Genomic DNA, 18950 nt, shown 5'->3' with positions numbered 1-18950 from the left:
AAGCTTCCTCAGTTTCAGTGCCATCTAATTTTCACACTAATAGTTCAAAGTCGAAGTAAAAAGTTTCAACCACACACACATACTTTGAGCTTTTTTTATGTTACTGAGAGCACACCATAAAGACGAGTTTCACTGCATCCTTTATAACCACAGTGACTGTTTTACCTGTACAGTTATTCAGATCACACTCCAGAATTCATCATCAAGTTAATTAACAGATTTCAGTTTGTTCTGTATTTACAGGAAGATTGTGGCTTGGCCGTGGGAAAAAAAAAAAAAAAAAAAAAAAGGAGGCAGCAGCTTGTTTTTCTGCTTTTGCATTTTCTGCTCAGGAGCCAGGAAAAAAGGGAAGCATTTAAATTAGGAAGCATGTATATCTTGCAGGATTAGTATTGCACATTTCTCAGAAGGCAGAGAAATGGCAGCACACCTTCCATCTCAAGATGGCAAAATTTACCATGTATCGTTTCAGGGGTGGGTTTTTGTGTGTGTTTCTCTGACAGGCTGCTGATCTGAAACTCTGCTTATCTTTCATTCATCCCTCTTTTGGTAACAGCAGCCTTTCCATTGGTAATATAGTTGCTTATGCTACCATAATGTTGCATGTGAGGTTGACTCTATAATGCAAACATAGGCAACATATAAATATATAAAATGTACAATACAGAAAATCTATCAGGATTCATTCGGTGCTCTCTGAACTTCTTGGCCTAGAGGCAATTTTACATAATTGATGTAGGAGGATCGTTATCCAGACTTCATGTGAAATTTCTGTGTAAGGATCTATTAGGAATCTAAATAGAAATGTAGAGATCCTTTTCCTAAGGAACCCCAAGAGTGTAAATTTGGGAAGTAAAAGGGCCACAACCCCCAGAACTTGTCTCAGTAATATGTTCTGCAGTCAGACATTTAATTCCGATCAGCTTTTTATGGAGCAGAAGTATTTCAAGCAAAAAAAAAAAAAAAAAAAAGATAATTATTCTAATGCTCATGGTTATTAATGAAATGTCTGCTTCGGGCCTTAAAAATTTAAAACATGAAGGTCCCACTAGATTAACCTGATGCAATGCGTATCACAAACCATCAGATTTCAACCTGCATTCATCCAATAAACTGAAGTGTAACTTCTGCTTGGCTAAAAAATAATTTCCAGAAATACATCTAATCTTCAACAGAAGACATGAAATGATGAAAAAAACCCTCAGCTTCTCTTGGGAATGGTTTCTGGTGGTTAACCATATAAAAATGTGTGTTTTATTTCATATTTGAATGCCTGCTTCTAACCACTGCTTCTTATTACGCCTTTCTTCAATAGATTAAAGAGGCCTTTAATATCCTGTACTTTCCCCCAGGAATGTTCTTATACACTACAGTCAAGTCACTTCTCAATTCCTTTAGATTACTTTTAACAGCTTTAGTCCTTAAAACCTCCCAGTGTAATGCATTTTTTTTCCCCAACCACCAGAATCTTTTGCCTGAGCATTTGCTCTATTACTTCCCAATGTTCTCCTTCAGAAATGAATACTGTAAGTGTATGAGCTGTCCTGTGGAAGGCACTGCTGAGGCCAGACACAAGAAGTACAATGAACACTGTCTTATTCCATTGTTTATACATTGGTTAATCCTTTTTTTTTTTTTTTTTCTGTCATAGCATTGTGTGGCAGAGCCCTTTTGTAAATGCAAATTTATTCTAACCCTAAATCCCTCACTGTGCCAGTATCTTCCCAGGGTTTAGCCTTATATCTGATAGCTACAGCCTCCACACACTTGGCTATCTGATACACTGCCGTGCTTGAGCTCCTTGTTTGGATGGGATGTTTCTACCAACATTCTGGCCATTTTCTACTCAGGCCTCTGTTAATCTTTGAGATGACCTTCAGCAGCTGCTTCCAATCACTGCTATAGGCGCTGCCCCCATAGCCTTGTGCTGCAGACCCCTCACAGCTCCATTGCCTCCGGATGCGCTCCAGGGCCTCAATGTCTTTCTCACAGTGAGGGGCTCAGTACTGAGCGCAGCTCTCGAGGAGCGGCCTCTGAGTCCAGAGACCATCACCTCCCTATCATGTCCCTTCCAACTTTTATTATTTGAATTCCATATGGGATTTCCTCTCCGGGTGAGGAAGGCTTCCATCCTGACCATTCACTTCAGCTGTGCCGCTCACAAAGCAGGGAGTGGCAGCGCGTTTAACGCATTTAACCACCGGATTTTATGGCAAGGTACAATCGTACGAGGGCAACATTAAGTCAACAAATGCAACTGCTACGACAGCCAGGAGGCCAGGCTGAGGCCCTGAGGCGGAGGGAAGGACAGCCAGCCCGATGGGACGGCTGCGGAGCGCAGTCCTAGGACCACCGAGCTCCCGCCCGCAGCCGCCTCCGCGCCTCACGCTCGAGGCCGAGGCACGCTGCCCAGGCAGCGCCCCGATTGGTTCCCCATTCCTTTGTGGGCGGGACCTACAGGGAGCAGCGGCCAATCCGCGCCGCGAGGACTGCCCCCCGATCCCCCTCTCCCCACCCCGGGGGGCTCCGCCCGTGTGGATGGGGGCAGCGCGCAGGCGCCGCTGGGCGGGCGCGGTCGGGCTTCGTCCCGTTCTCCGGCGAGCGTCGCTCCGGGCGTGAGCCGCCCCGCTTTCTCCTCGACTCCCCCCCTCAGCTCCTCGTCTCCCGGGCCGCATTCAGCCCGCCGCCGCGGCGGCCTCGTCCCTCCCGCCATGGCCGCGTGCCGCCGCCTGGCCCAGCTGGCCGCCCGCCTGCGGGACCCGCGCGGCGTGGCCGCGTTCCAGCGGCTGTGCGGGGTGGAGGGCCCCGCGGGCTGGGCCGGGGATCGGGGGCCGGTGGCGAACGGCGGGTCCGCCCCGGGCGGGCGGCGGCATCCCGAGGGAAACGGGGCCGTGCCCGGAGGGGCCGCTCCCCCGCAGCCCTGGCGGAGGCCGCGCCGCAACTCCCTGACGGAGGAGGACGGCTGCCAGGAGTTCAGCACCCGCAGCCGCTTCCTCTACTATCTCTTCAGCCTGGGCACCGAGCTGGGCAACGAGCTCTTCTACATCCTTTTCTTTCCCTTCTGCATCTGGAACTTGGACGCGTGGCTGGGCCGCAGGCTGATCATCATCTGGGTGTGGGTGATGTACCTGGGGCAGTGCACCAAGGATATCATCCGCTGGCCGCGGCCCGCATCGCCGCCCGTGGTGAAGCTGGAGGTCTTCTACAACTCCGAGTACAGCATGCCCTCCACCCACGCCATGTCGGGCACCGCCATCCCGCTGGCCCTGCTGCTGCTCAGCTACGGCCGCTGGCAGGTAACGCGCAGCTCCCCGTCCTGCGCGGCTGTGGCATACCGCGTTTCCTTTCTTTTTATTCCCTTTCTGACAGTGAGTGATGAGTTCGGCACGCGTTACAAGTCCACAATAAAAACGGACGCGTTGTTCTCGTGAGGTTTTCCAGCTTTGCTCTTGTAGTGGTTTGCAATAGGCATCCGATGTTTGTGTAGGCTTCTGGTTCTACTGACTGAGAATTTGGTGGGGAGCCAGGAAGGAACTAAAGGGCTTTTTGCTGAGCTTGCTTTGCTTTGAGTCACTCTGTAGCTTGAATCAGTTTGCCTTTACCTTATATCCCGTAAACCAGTGATGCTTTACGCTTAGTTTCAGATGGCTTTACAGCTATTAATGTGGCAATAATTAGCGGGACGTGTTCTCTGAACCTTTTCAGAACCCGCAGTCAGCAAATGTCAGGGTCCGTTGCACTTTGAGGCAGTGCATGAAGCCGAAGGAACGTTGCTGGCCATCTGTGCACACGGGCTGTGGCACACACTGTGCTATGGTCAGCAGCAGGGGTTCCAAAGGAAGCCTAACCCGTACTCGGGCCTCTCAATCACTGCACCAGTTCCTCCAGTAAGCGAGGCAGAACGCTTTCCCAGGTTGCAAACTTTCAGCGTAGGGTTTTGAGGGCTCTGTGTGTGAAGTTGAAGTAATAATTCTACTTTTAAGCAGTTAATGTTGACAAACTGTTATGAAACTTGTCTGTTTTAAGCCGTGTGTGTGTGCTGTTAAGGAGAAATCTTTTCTTAAGCTGTACGCAGAAGCTGAACTGTTATCTTCCAGTTATGATTTACAATCTCCACTCTGTGGCTTTATCTCAGCGTATTGAATGAGTGCCCAAGAGGAAGGAAGGAGTTGAAGGTTGGAGACTTGAGTCGTGCTTGTCTTCTCTTTAATCAGAGCTTACATATCTACATCTGTGAGGTGGTGCAGCGTGCCTGAAAGAAAGCTGTTGGGGATTTTTATTCTTTGGTAGGAAAACGTGATGGCCTGCTCTGCTACAGCCTGGCAGGCATTTGTGGGTCACACTTTGTGGACATTCAGGAAATAAATGTTTGAATTTCTGTCACTGAATTGCTTCATCATAAAATTGCTTTTTACAGCTCTCTATATAAATCTGAATATTTTCTTAGATATGTGACAGTGATGTCAATTAAAGGATGAATGAGATTTTTTCCTTTTCATGTAGGAAAACTCATTTAGTAGTAATAGTCAATTTTTTGCTGGGCAAAAATATATTTTGATGGGTAGCAGAACCTGCCTTGATTGCTTTTATAAAACCAGCAGACTGACAGTGTGTTAAATAGTTCTTTTGCCAGTGAACTGGATTGAGTCTCCTCTTTGCTAGCTCTACAACATCAATGAAATGTTGTGCTGACTAGATACATTTGTAATGAATGTGTCCTAAGAAGTTATATACATGCAGCCTTGTTCTTCACTTACACTTAAGAAAGGGAGCAAAGCAAGTCTTTGGATGAATTCATTCTTCTTATGGAACGAGTCTGAAAAACAGACCTTTCTGAAAGCAGCTTCTACCATTTAAAAGCTTTCTGACTTTTAAAAATTACTTCTAGCTATTAAAAGTTTACCTACAGGATGTTGAATGTCTTTCAGTACGTCTCTAACCTACAAGTTAAACTACTCATGTAGTGCTGCTTGCTGCTTTCCATTTTTACTGACTTTGAAAAAGGTGTAGGATCTGTATGAAAACTTTCTATTGTTGTACTCTTTTGCAAATAGAGGAGACTTAAATAACAACAACAAAAAAAGCAAAAGCCACCACCAAAAAGATGCCTCAAACCAAAACCTCCACGGACAGAAACAGTTGGAACTGGCATCCGTCTTACTTGGAAAGCTATTAGTGACAAGCAATTAAGTTACAGATGTGTATGTACAGGTGGTTAGATTGTAAACTTGTTTCGAAATGTTGGAGACGGCCTTTCTCTGTGCTCACTGTGAGTATTAACACAGTACTTATCATGGTAAATAGCACTCCAAATCCTTGTGCTGTTTGTTCATGAAAATTGCCGTGTAATGAGGCTGAGTTTCAGGAGATACAGTTGTAAGTCTCAGGGTTTCCTGGAGTAAGAGTAACTGACCGAGTTGGACACTTCAGGGGCTTTAATAAAGATCTCCTGCTCCAGGAGAGCTTCCTCAAGTGAAAGCTAATCACTTTCTGTGTAACTTATTTGAAGTTTGCTTTCACTGGGTTATAGCTTCCTAGTATTGTGTAATACTTCTCAATCAAACAGTCTGTTAGCCTTTTCCTTAAACAATACAGAGAACAAAGCAAATCTGCTCTTTTTTTTTTCTAGGTAAGGTCCAAATCACTCATTTGGAAACAAACATTTTCATTTCCAATGATTTACTTTGAACTTGTTGAATTAAGTTTGAGGTTTCTTATTATTCAATGTCCATCATTAATCCTATTCAAGCTACTTGAGTTTCACGTAGTATTCAGAAGGAGTTTAGGCTGTATGTAGCAAAGCTGATGTATGAACTTTTAAGTGCAATTACTGAAGTAAAATATTTGGAGAGATGGTGTATTTTAAATGTGGCTGTGGCACTTTCACAGAGGAGTTCAGTGACAATCACTTTCTAGTGCAGACTGTAGTTTCTCACTTTTTCCTTTTGTTATGGGAGCTTGCCTGAAACTATTGATTCTACTTGCATCATTTTATTAAATATTATATTGTTTTTTAAATCCCAGTTGGAAGCATTACCTGTTACAAAGGCATTTCGGTAAGCTTGGATTACAAAGCTCAAATCAACCATTTAGGAATGTTACAGGTGATACTTTTCTTCCCATCTTGAATGCTCTGATACCCTGACAGAAGAGGACAGATTCTTAAGGACCAACAGTGAGGCTGTAGATCCTGATACAATGTAGGGAATGCTGTTCCTTTGTCACACTGGGGGAAACCTGCCTTCTTTGAAATGTTGACAGTTAGGTGCAGGTTGGCTCAAAACAGAGTCCTGAGCGGGATGGAAGAGCTGGTGTGAACTCTGCTAGTTGTTATCTACCGGATCTCCAAAAGCCTAAATCTGAAACTATGGGAGAAAAGACTTTTTATTTAAATTATAATTGATGGCTTTGAACTGCTGATTTCAGTTAGGTATTGTGCTTGAGTTAGGGTGACAGCTTAACTGTCATAACCTTGCTGTTTCATTTTGAGGAGGCAAAAAAAGAGCAAATGCTCAGTGGGGCAGAAACCACTTTTCTCCCAAAGTTCCTTCAGTGCTCACCCTGGCTCTGGCTACAATTTCTGGCTTAAGGGCTCTGCCTTCTCAAGCTGTGTCAGAAGCTGCAGGCTGCTGAGCCAACTTGGCTAAACTGATGTTCAGTGGGAGTTCAGAGCCTTGATCGATGAGTAACTTGCATCTGTGTTAACGAGCATTGTTGGGAAGGGCTTATCTTGCAAAGTGGTTTAGATCAGTGAGCATGACAGCACTGTCCTCTCAGTGTACTCATCTGCCTGTATTGTATAAACAAATCCTGCCAACAGTGACTCTGCAGATGAGAGTGGTGGCCTATTAAGCACTACAGCTGGACTTGAGGGAGTCCAACCATTCTGCAAATGTTGCTTTGACTGACTCACCTCAAAGCATTCTGTAGTTTTCATTTACTTAATGCTGTGTTGATTCTTCGTAGTACAGCTAGTGTGAGTGTGTGGTGTGGCACCAACTCAAACATCCTTTCAGAAATCTTTCATCTGCACCATTATTTCTATCATGCAGCGGTGACGAATCTGATGAAATGAGTTGGGTTTGACAGGGCCTGTATTGGGATTTCACTGAGTTGTGTCATTCCATTGGTCTGCTACTAAATTTTACTGTTAGAATTGTTTGCCTCTTTCTTCTATTTCAAGAGGCTGACTTCCTAGATACCCCCAGGAATGGGGAATAATTAACTGTTGGTGCTGGCTGAATAGTCTCATCAGAACACTGCTGTCATGGGAATTTTACAGAGAGCAGGATGCATGCTTGTCTGGGTTTTGTTACATTTTTCTTAAGCAATCAAACTAGAACTCCTTTGATGTGAGAAGGCAGGCTGAAGAGGAGATCTGAAAGCCTCAAATACTTGTCCAGTAGATGAATCCTGAGACAGAATTGTGAATTTGGAGGAATTTGCCCTGTGCTGTGTATCTGAGTTGTCATATTCTGTGGCCCATGAGAATGTCTGTAGCTTATTTGTGGAGAAAGCTGGAGAAAAATGGTGAGGCCTGCTTGATTCACGTGCTCTTATGAGTTTGCACTAAGCTGAGCAAAGCCACCTGTTACAAATCCATTGGGTGTCTCTGCTAGGGCTCCAGCCTGTCCTAAGGAATTCTGTTGATTGGCATTAAATATTTTTCAGTTCTGTGTAAACAAATTTTTAAGTAGTGTAGAATATCAGTTTGCAGAAAAAAACATTTTTTAGGTATAAACAGAGGAAGTTCTAGGTGATTCTTGCAGGATGTATTGACGGAGGTTATTTGTGATGCTTGCAAGGAGAAATAACAGGCTTATGTTCATGTTAACTCCTGATTTCAGATACCTAGTGGAAAATCAAACCCGTAGTTCCCTGCAAGGATGGCACTGAATTCTTTATCTTGGAATTTAAAGAGGACATTCTAATAATGTCGTGCAGCATTTGGATTTTTATGCGTTTTGATGTTAGGATTCATCACTGGAAGAAGGAAAATAATGCTCTGCTTTGTACTCATTTGACCAAAGAGTGTCTCAGTCGTTTTTGTCAAAGTTGTTTATAGCTTTTCAGATGACTGCCAGCAATGCGTAGCCCGGACCGCCCGCTAAACGCGTGGTGCTGCGATTGCTGCTTGCCTTCTTTCCTCTAATTGGCCCAAATGAGACCTGAGATTCTGAATTATTATTCAGTGATTTTTTAATTGTACCACAGAACATTGAATATAGTTGAAAAGTAATTTGGAGCCCTTTATGTGTACTGGAAGCTTATCCAGTACAGAGTGTGCTTTGAAATTGTAAAGAAATGAGCGTCTAGAGTATGTTTAACAAATCTTCCATTCTAAAAGAAAGATTTTCTGACCTAGGTCAAAGCTTTTCAGACAGATTGTTTCCTTATGAGCATTTCTAAACAATGGTTATGTTATTAAGACTCTTGGCATAAAGTCAGATTAAAGGGTGGGAGGATATTTGCTGTGTGATCCAGTTAGAAGCTTGCAAGCTCTCTTCAGAGGATGTGATTCAAGAGAATGGGAATTTTCCACTGAAAGCATAAGGCATACAATGCTCAGGAGCTTACCTGGGAGTGGATTCACTGCTGTTTTCCAAACTGTGCCATTAGTTCAGAGTACTTCGTTAAAACAAGTTCCTGGATGTGGGAACAAAACTGAGGCCTGGAGGAAGGTCGGTGTTCCAGTCAGTCAGCTTTATTCCCAGACCTTTAACTTCATGTGTGAGTTCAGTAAATCAATTCATTTATTCTGTCCAATTTCATTCTTTTACAGCATTGTTTCCAGATCTGTCCCTCATTTGTATATAAAAAAACCAGGACACTTTGCCTTCAAAGAAACATATCAATGCAGACATTAAAATCCAAAATGCCAGTGGCTGTCACTTGACTACATGTTGCATTTCTTTTTCACCTGTGCTCTGTATCACTGTCAGTTCCATCTGCCTCTGCTTCTCCTTAGAGTATTTGGTGTGCTACGTGTTTATGCGTGTTACCAAAGCCTCATTCTGGCCTTTGGAAAAAGATCTGTGCAAGCTGGTTATCAGTGATCTGATCTAATGCAAAGTGTGGGTGCTTTCCTCAAGGAGAATGTTGGCTTGGAGTCAATATGTGATTTTAAAGTTCAGCTTGAGCACAGTGTGAGCTTTTTCATGTGAGGTTCAGATTTTCAAATTACAAGGTTTTTTTTACTTTAGAAAGACAAATGCTTTACACAGTTCAACAAAGATTCCACGTATTCAGAACTGTTGATGTGACATAGAAGCAATGGAGATACCTGCTATTAGAGGGCTTACATAGGCATGTGTTCAGTGAACGCCAGATTTGTTTCTAATGGAATGTTAATGTGAACATTTTAAAACATGTGCCTATTTTAAGGCAAAAGCATCATTTCTACAATGCTGGTTTTTCTTTGAAGATTCATTTATGATTGAGAGAGGAGCTGTGTGAAGCACACGGTTGTAAAGCAGGGCTGGTAACACATGTTAATACCCCTGAGGCGTTATGCCAGTAGGTGATGAATGATACTGGGGGATTTCATATGCCTAGGCAGTGGGAGCTTATGAATAGTATTACTGCAGAGTGTGGATGTATACGTACTGAAATGGGACATTATTTCCCAGATGAAACATCACCTGGAAAATACTTGCTAATGCTTCTTATTATTTTTTAACAATCACAGTGATGTCTCCAGGTGGTGGTACAACTTGACATGGTGCTGAGCTATAAGGTGTGTGAGAGTGTTAATATTCTCTTTAGTCACCTGGTGCACTTATCTCTTGTGTGAGAACAAAATATGTGATTGCCTTATCACCTCGAGGCAGCTTGTAGAACACCAAACTGGTAGGACCTGCTTGAGAGTTCTTGATCTTCGGCATTGTTTTTAAAAGGTAGGAGTGAAAACAGGCCCCAGAGAAGCAAGATATCATGCTTTATTTTAGTTCTATCAGGGAGGTTGTTCTGCTGACCTCCTTAGCAGAAATCTGGGGGACTCTGGAGCCCCGAAGCGTACTTACAACTTTGTGATGCTCCAATGATGGGTTCTGGGGTTTGGGAAGGTCATATCAGTTGCATGTGCTATGCACGGAGGCACAGAAATAATCCTGGACTAAGGCAGGCCAGATGAAAGGCTAACACCTTTCATAGGTCAAATTGTATTCATGTCTTATACATAAATGTGCATATCTGAAGCTTCCTTTCGTATCAGTCCATAAAATAACGTAGCTGTTTGGGTAACCCTACAGTTGCCCACGTGTGCCTGTTGGGAGCACAGAAGGAGACACGTGGAGTGGGAGCTAATCATAGAGATCTACAAAACTGCTTCATTGTGGAATATTATTTCAGTGGAAATTAGAATAATTTTTGCTTCTTTATGGTGGGCTGGAGACAGCTTTGTGCGATATACACTGTGCTGAGTAAGCTCATCTGGGTGCAAAGAAATTGTCTGGATTTAGGACTTCAAGTATCAGCATCATGCAATAAAAGGAGCAAAAATCAGAGTGTGCTTAATGCTGCAGGCATGTTTCTTGGTGGGTCATACTAAAACTGCTGCAGCAAGAGTGATTTGCTTGGGTTCAGTTAAAAATTCTTCTACGCTTAAGAATATGTGAACCACTGTAGGATGTATAATTGGCTTTTTATTGGGGACGCAATAGGGAAGCTTTTGAGCTCTTGGATGCACTTGCTTTGGCACAAGTGTCAAGTGTTTTTAGAGGTTTTAATGGAGGCCTGTTCTCAATAACATGAAACATCTTAAAAAATAATTATTAGTATGAGAGCCAGGTATTCTTTCCAAAATTTTCTTCAAAGGTGGAGTTAGTGGTACAGCTTGCTTCTTCCCCTAACACCTCTCTCTTGAGAATTCCTGAGAGCAATTGCTTCATTGCCAGAATTTCTCCTCCTTTCCCTGCTGCATATAATGACTTGCTGAGAACTCTGGCAGCAAGGCTCCTCGTGGATGCCTCTTTTTGTGCCCCCTCTTCTGAGGCTCTTGCTGTTGTGCTGTCTCCTGCACAATCCAAACTTATCACAGTATCATTAGCTGCCGTAGCCTGCTGATCCTGCCACTTCATTAGTCTTCCTGTCAAAGCTCCAGCTTCTGAACTTCTTCCTTCCTTTCCATTAGAGAGAAGTTATTAGGAATGTAATTTTGTTTGGGTACAGTTTGCAGACAATTACAGTAGAAAAAAGGCTCGTAGTTTCAATAATCAGTTTAAACTAGATGCGGCACAGGGAAATGCTTTTAACGTAGAACCTGTTCATGTGTGAAATGTAAAATTCCTGATTTTCTGTTAGTTTGGGAATTTTTTCTTTGAGGTTTGTCTTGTTAAGATCAACTTCAGCTGAGAATTCAAAGAAGGATGTGATAATACAGAAAATTGGCAATGCTTTAATAGAATCACAGAACTGTAGGGACTGGAAGGGACCTCCAGGGATCATTGAGTCCAACCTCCTGCCAAAGCAGCTCCCTAGACCAGGTTGCACAGGTAGGCAGGTCTTGAATATCTCCAGAGATTGAGACTCCACCACCTCTCTGTGCAGCTGTGCCAGTGCTCCATCACTGCCCTTTCTCAAAACTTTCATTGGAATACTGATGTAGAAGATTGTGAGTTTGTTAAACAGCCTTCACAAAGAGTGTAAAACTTAAGTGAATTAAAGATGTTTCTCTAGTGTGATAGTGGGTATTCTGCCCTTCATCTTGCATCGAGGGAGTAAGAGAAGGGCCAGAGATTTCGTTTATTTGTGCTGAGGTAGCACATACATCTAAACTGCTTGTGTTGAAAATAATGAAGAACTTTATGAAAGCAACGATATCAAGATATAGGAAGTGAAGCAATTTTGGAAATGCTTTGTCTTGTGACTGCTTCTTGTATGTAACTGCTAAATATTTTTACAACTGAAAAAGGGAAGTTGTGTCTTGCTTTATACAACATCTTGCAAAGCAGTGGTGAGGAAAGAGTTTCTTACTGTGGTGTAAGAAGTGGAGGTGGTAGTACATGGTCTTTTATCCCAAATCTATAAAAGTTAATATGCTGTTTCCACACTTCCTGCTACATGCTTGTTATAAACAAGTAAATTGTTCTTTCCTAATGAAGAGCTTTTATAATGATGAAAACGTTTGTCTTTTGACAGAAGGTCTTAGTGGTAATTTGATGGGCTTTGGTTAAGTAACATGGCTTGTAAGAGAAATTTATACGACTTCCTAGAGATCTAAGATTATTATGCTAGGGGTTTAGTACTGGTGCTCAGGGATTGAGTCATGGATTGCAGAACCTCTAAAACAGTCTGTAGGGTATTGAGTTCAGCAGTAAATTATTGAGTTCTGCTTTATCATGAGAAAGGTAAAGCTACTAGATTCTGCCTGGATATCTGTTAACAATACCAGCGTATCAGTTACCCAGAGTGAAATACCAGTTCCACAGCTTATAATGCAAATATAAGCTGTACCAGTTACCAGTTACCCAGAGTGAAACTGTTCCACAGCTTATAATGCAAGGATCAACTCTGGCTATGTTCCCAACTTAGAATACCATAGCTTGGTGAGACTGTTATAAGGATCTGTTAACTTGCTCCTGCTTTGTCTGGGAAAAATGAACAAACAAAACCACAACGAAACAGCCCAGACCCCAAAATCCTAACACCCTGAATTTCATGTGGCCTGAGTGCAATAGGACAAGGAAAAAATTGGAAGCAGTTTGGTTTTTATAATGTTTTGACTTAATTCATGGCAGCCTTAGTGGAGGTACCAGGTGGGCTTGGGTAGACTTGGACAAGAAAAAGGGGTAAGCATGAGATGCATTTATCAGTGGTTGCTAAGTTACATTCATGCAGTTAATCATAGATTTCTTAGTGATTTATTTTTTTTCCCAAATACTAATACAATCTTTTCATTTTTTTCCTGCCAGTATCCCCTTATGTTTGGACTGATCCTTGCGTTCTGCTGGTGTTCTTTGGTTTGCTGCAGTAGAATTTATATGGGAATGCATTCCATTTTGGTAAGAGATTATCATACTGAATTTTTATTTTAACAACTTCTGTTAATTTCTGTCTTCATAAGTTCCACCACACAAGTATTTATGGTGCACTCATTGTATCTAATATTGTTTATTTTGGAGTATCTCGTGCAGGATACAGGACAGGATATATAGGATGTGTAGGATACTTACAGGAACAGAATACTTGCATTTCCTCAGTGGAGAAAACATGCTGCAATGTGATCTGCAATGTGTACTCAGTTTTTGTAGGCTATTCTTAGCATACAGGAGTCATGTATAGAAAGGGACAAGTCACTTAGACATGTTAACTGTATTATTAGGCTCTCCTATAATAACGGGATGCTCCAATAAAGGTCAGTTGACTTGAACAGCTTGGAGCAGTTTTCTAGCAGGTTTCTGCAGCATTATTTGTGTTATTGTTTCTGTAAGTTGACATTTTTTAAATTTGAGATCAATACAAACAGTGATGTTATTACCTGGTTGCCATATTTGAGTAGCAGTTCTGGTGGCTTCTGCAGAAAGTCATCGAGAAGATGATCTCAGAATGTGTTAGAAGCTGAATGAAATAAAGCGAAATATAAATAAATGCATTGTCACGATTTACAGTAATGTGCACCTCTTATTCTTCAGTGTTTTTAGAATACTAGTAATGGTTGATTACGTATTTAAGATTGCATTTGCTCTTGTTGCATGATGTAAAGAAGGGTTAAATTGCTGAGCTATGTTGAAACAGTCTGCATTAATAATCTGTACCAAAGTTTGCGTGGCTGAATTGTCATTCAGGCTTTTTGCAGTGCAGAGAAAAAGCTTGTAGTCAGCCTTCATTCAGTAGAGTTCAGATTTTATTACGTCATCTTTAATGCTTGAACAGTCTTGGGAATTTGTTTATAGTGAATGCAGAGGCCTGGGAAAGTCCTGCAAGTGACAAAAGTGGAGTGGGAACTGCATGTGAAAGCTGGTCGGTTTGTTTTGTTTTGTGGCAAAGTAATTCCTGCTTGGATTTTTTTCCACCATCTTTAGACTTGCATGCATTGATCGCTAGAGCATGATGTGGTGTGACAGAGCAATGTAGGCTGAGCTGATTATATTTGTACAAGCAAAACCAAATTACAGACCACTCAAATGAGGCATGTTGCTTGAACCACAGTTGGAACGATTTTGAAATGCCTCCTGCACTTGTCTGGTGCATTTATTGAAGTACCAGTGGAATGTTAGGTATGTATTTGTTGTTCCAGAATGTTTGTATATAAAAGGCTTTTGTGTCTTCCCTTGAGGTACTCTGTATCTCTCTTGGAAAATATTCCTTTAGGCTGATCCAGATCTTTTTGCACACCTGCTTCAACTAAATTGTACATGGTATTTTAGCAGGATACTTGCAGAACTGACGCAGTAACTAAAAATGCATCTCGAGTTTCTGTTAATTTATACTCCAGCAGATGTAGGTGCAGAATGGGTGGCTAAGGTAGCAAGTGTAGGCTGCCTTTCCCCTTCAGAGCAGAAGTAATTCTGTAGGATAATAGAGTGGCTGACAGCGTGCACACGGGTTTCAAAGCATATGCTGGAGTTTTACTCAACAAAGTTTCAAAAGAAATGAATAACAGAGTTCTCATTCTCGAGAACACAGGTAATATATGAATAGGAAACAAAAGAACACTACAAAATGGCAATCTGAATGTAAGATGGCTAAGGAGGTTTACGTGTTGAAAGGAGAAAAGCTGACAGGAAGTGGTAAACTTGGTAGTGAGTAAACAAGTTGGAGGATGGAGGAAGCATAAAAGGAGCAAGAGAAAATAAGGCAGCTGGGGGAAAGCTGAACTGATTTACATTGGCAATTGGAGGCTTACCAGGTCAGCACTGTTTGCATGGAGGACAATTGGGATGCACTGCTATTTCAGCTAAAGGCAGATAGTGCTCCAGAACCAAGTCATGCAAGAAGTAACGATGCATCATGTAGGCTGGGGTACTCAGAACTCAGTATCTCTGCAGTGTTTGAGTTAAAATGTGTTTCAGTTAAAATCATGTTAATTTTGTTACCTATTATGTAGATGAAGTGTGCTGCATAATGTTGAGGCTAGGGTGGCAAATTGTGGAAGACTTCTGAAATGAGCAAGTCTTCTGAAATTTGTACCAGTCAAATTGTATTAGAGCTTTTATCAAGCATTTAATTAGTGGAAGTGAATAAAAATGATTGATTGCAGACAGCTGTACAAATGCTGCAGATGGAAATCATACCTCCTGGCTTGCATGGGAAATCTGGTAATCATGTGATAGAGGTGAGTTGTAGACATGAAAGCACTAGAGGCCAAAGACTTCAACAGGCTTATTAACAAGTGAAGGTGACAGAATTCATAGGTAGTTCTGTGCAACAGAGTAATTAATCAACAGTAGCTGAAATTTAGTAATAAGTTGAAAAATAAGAAGAGGGACGTTTTCATGAAGATGCTTTTATGAAATAATAAAACTGAATTTCAGGTATGAAGCCACAGTACTTCCTTCCCCTTCTCTACTTCAGTAGTTGAACAATTGGAAGCATTTATTGTTTTTGCTATTGCTTATTCTGAATCTGGAGTTGTGTGGAGTCCCAGCTGCTCTAACATGTGGCTGCAGTATTCTTCTGCTACCTTACTGTTATTCATTGCCAGCCCATGTAGTCAGCAGTTAGGCAGTTCTACAATTTCATTTGATCAAATAAATTCCTTACTTTACCCTTAACAAAAAAAGGCACATCCAGTAAATATGAAAAGATAGAAATTTACAAGTAGACTTGTCTCCATGCTAATGTAACTTATGTTTTTAAAATAGTTCCTATGCTGAAAGCATCTTTTTCTCTCCTCGACAGGATGTTATTGCTGGATTTCTGTATGCCATTCTCATCCTAATTGTCTTCCATCCAGTTGTGGACCTGATTGACGACTTCAACTTAACTTACAAGTATGCACCCCTAATTATCATCAGTCTGCATTTAGCCCTGGGCATCTTCTCTTTTACTCTGGACACGTGGAGCACCTCACGAGGAGACACAGCTCAGATTCTGGGCTGTGGTGCTGGAGTAGCCTGTGGTTCTCACGTTAACCACATGATGGGTGTGAAACTAGATCCCCCTCTTGATGCACTGCCTTTATCCCTTTCCTCTCTCACCGTGACTGTGTTTGGGAAAGCCATATTACGGTTGTTGATTGGAGTAATAATTCTGTTGCTAACAAAAATAGCAATGAAGAAAGCCACTATTCCGCTGGCATGTAAGATCTTCCGCATACCACACGGCGACGTACGGAAGGCGAGACAGCGCATGGAAGTAGAGCTGCCCTATCGCTATGTTACGTATGGGATGGTTGGGTTCTCCCTCATGTCTGTTGTTCCTTGCGTCTTCCGTTTTGTTGGTCTTTCCTGATGCAGATTTGGCACTTAAGATAGGAAGAACAGAGCTAATCGCTTTTGGAAGAGGTGCACAGGTTTGCTGAGGGAAGGCTGGCCAGCTTGGATTTAGCAGGGTCTTCACTTCCACAGCAGTACGCAGCAGACAAAGCATTTAGAGGACCTTGCACATCTCTGGTGTGGTATGGGGCCAGAAGCTGGATACCTTGAGAAGTGCTGAAGTCTATAAATGCTATGTCTAGCCCTGCTGCTGTCACCAAGTCTGTCTGTGTGTGATGCAATGAATGTATCTGGAATGTCTGTCATGCTGTCTCTGTATATGTTGATGCTCTAACAGGTATGTCTGACAGCTAATCAGAAAGCTACATTCATGATTTTTTTTTTTGCATTTCATAGTAACTTATTCAAGTTGTTGGACCGTTTAGTACTAAGTTGGTTTTCCTCAGTTATCTCCCAAAGTTGGGCTTAATATATTTTGGCTAGTAGGAGTTTTTAATGGACCAAACTTGGAATATGGTTGAGTTTTTCCTAAAAGAAAGCCCCACCAAATAGAAGCTCATTCAGCATCCCCTACAGAGTAAATTGTCTGGCTTGGCGCTGGTGGCAGATGAAACTAGAGCATGTATGATTCAGGTACTGTATATTACAGTTTAATAACTGTGCCTTTCTGTTGCTAAATTAAGAAATGCCATGTATACTGTGATGTAAAAAGACTTATTTTGTTCAAAATCACATAAATTAGGCAGGTATTTTTAAATGGTGACTGTCCGTGTTGCTGACGTGGCTCAAGTGAACTGGAGTATTCATGGTTTAGCCTGTTTGAATTGCATACATGAAATGATGCAAGAATTGTGTTCTTGACCTCATGAGATTGTAAATGGAAGGGACTGTAAATGGACAATAACCTCTTTGTAAGTATTTTTAATGAGCATTGTAAGCCACTTAGAGGGTATATTTTTCTGGAGATGGTTTTTACAAAGGAGAGATGTTAAAGCTTATCTGAAAATATAAACAATAAAAATACTCCATTCTGGTACGAAAGGGACCTCACGTAGTACTGCACCCTGACTGAGAAGTACTGTGCTTTTTAGATATACGTTTAGAAAATGTCCTTATTCTTGGGGGAAAAAAAACCAAAGTATTTTAATTCATTAACATACTGTGTTAAAAGGTAATGATTGCTTTTACCCAACTTAGCTGTAAGATAATGATCCCATTGAATTTATTCAGCATTCCCACAGGTTGGTATGAGCACTCAGAAGACACTGTGGTCATTTCATACATGGTTTGTGCATATCTGATCTTATTGTTGTGCACCTTGGAGTTTCTCACGATTGGTTTTACAGCGATGAGCAGGGTGTGACCCTTTAGTTGTAATTGTATTTGCTTCTTTTTTTGAGTTTCATTTTGTCTGTTACTGTTACTGGGTTTGTTTCCATGTTCGGAATTGCAGCAAGAGCTGTCTTACTGTTTGATCAGATGGGAGTTACTTTTGTATCACGACGTTTCCTTTGGGAAACCCATAATTTGGTCAGGGAATCATCTAGCTAGAAGACAAAGCTTACATTTTCTTAGAAAATTTTGGGAATCAGGAGGTTCTTTTCACCGGAGATATGAGCTCAGAACTGTTAATATGTAAATGAAAAGCTTTGTATCTCTTTCCTCGCAGCAGTCCAAGATACCGTGCACTGGCAATAAATGGCATGAAATTGGACAGTTGTCATGTGCATTCAGAATGCACAGCTATGAATGTATTCAGAAGAATCGATGGTGTTGAACTTCTTTTACAGCAGAAAAGGTCTCACCTTGTAGATGGTCAGCTTATTTCAGTGCATATTTGTTTTTTCTTTTTTCTGTCTCTTCCCCTATTGCGGTTTTACGCTGAATGTATGACAAAGATAAATTTGTTCCCGAGGTTTGGAGGGTTTTCATTTCCTCTGGTTTGGCTTTGAGCACTAAAGTAGTCAATGAGTAAATAGCTGGGAGGGATGAACACAAAATGCCTTATGTTTCGAAGCCCTCAACAAGTGGTTCCAATTACTTTGAAGCAGTCTGAAGTCTGACGACAACGATGGGATGTTTCCTAAAATTTAGGACATATTTTCATTGGACGTCTTAACTTTACATTTTGTAGTAAAGCATATTTAAACTGTAGCATAGAAAGAATGTGTGAACAAAAACTAATTTTTTTACGGTACGTATTTGACTTCTAGGAGCTTGAAGTTTACAAAAGAAGAGTGTTCTTAAAATGTCTTTGGTAGCTGTGCTTGCTCTGTTGTACTATTAATGGAACCTGACCTAGAAGGAGTGGGGGGAAGTGCAGGTAGGGCTTTCAGCTGCCTAAGGAGAGTTGCACTACAGCTTATTCTACGGTTACTCCAAATATATATTTTATATTTTTGTACATCACATTGGGTAACTGCAGTGTCATGTTCCATGTGCCACGTTGTTTAGTCCGTAGGAGATGTGTATTGGAGTGTTGCTTTGTACAGCACCTTTACTGCCCTGTTGCTAAGATTGCAGCTACTTTTCTGAGGTTTACATGAATAAACTCTTCCTCCTCTATTTTCACCT

The 18950-nt window shown here is 41.7% G+C and overlaps 1 protein-coding gene across 1 annotated transcript; it reads left to right on the top strand.

Annotated features, from left to right (window-relative positions):
• Positions 1-2711: 2711 nt before the first annotated feature.
• SGPP1 (sphingosine-1-phosphate phosphatase 1) lies at positions 2712-16897 on the top strand. The gene is made up of 3 exons (XM_065755667.1): positions 2712-3296; positions 12912-13001; positions 15841-16897. The coding sequence occupies exons 1-3, from the start codon at positions 2712-2714 to the stop codon at positions 16390-16392; spliced, it is 1227 nt and encodes a 408-aa protein (XP_065611739.1). The 3' UTR covers positions 16393-16897.
• Positions 16898-18950: the final 2053 nt, after the last annotated feature.

The sequence above is a fragment of the Cyrtonyx montezumae genome, unplaced genomic scaffold, assembly GCF_038088225.1.
Source record: "Cyrtonyx montezumae isolate F1298 unplaced genomic scaffold, pur_monq_1.0 scaffold_10, whole genome shotgun sequence".
In the NCBI taxonomy this organism is placed as follows: Eukaryota; Metazoa; Chordata; class Aves; order Galliformes; family Odontophoridae; genus Cyrtonyx; species Cyrtonyx montezumae.
Note: the sequence above shows the minus strand (reverse complement) of the source record. Positions and strands in the feature narration are given on the sequence as shown.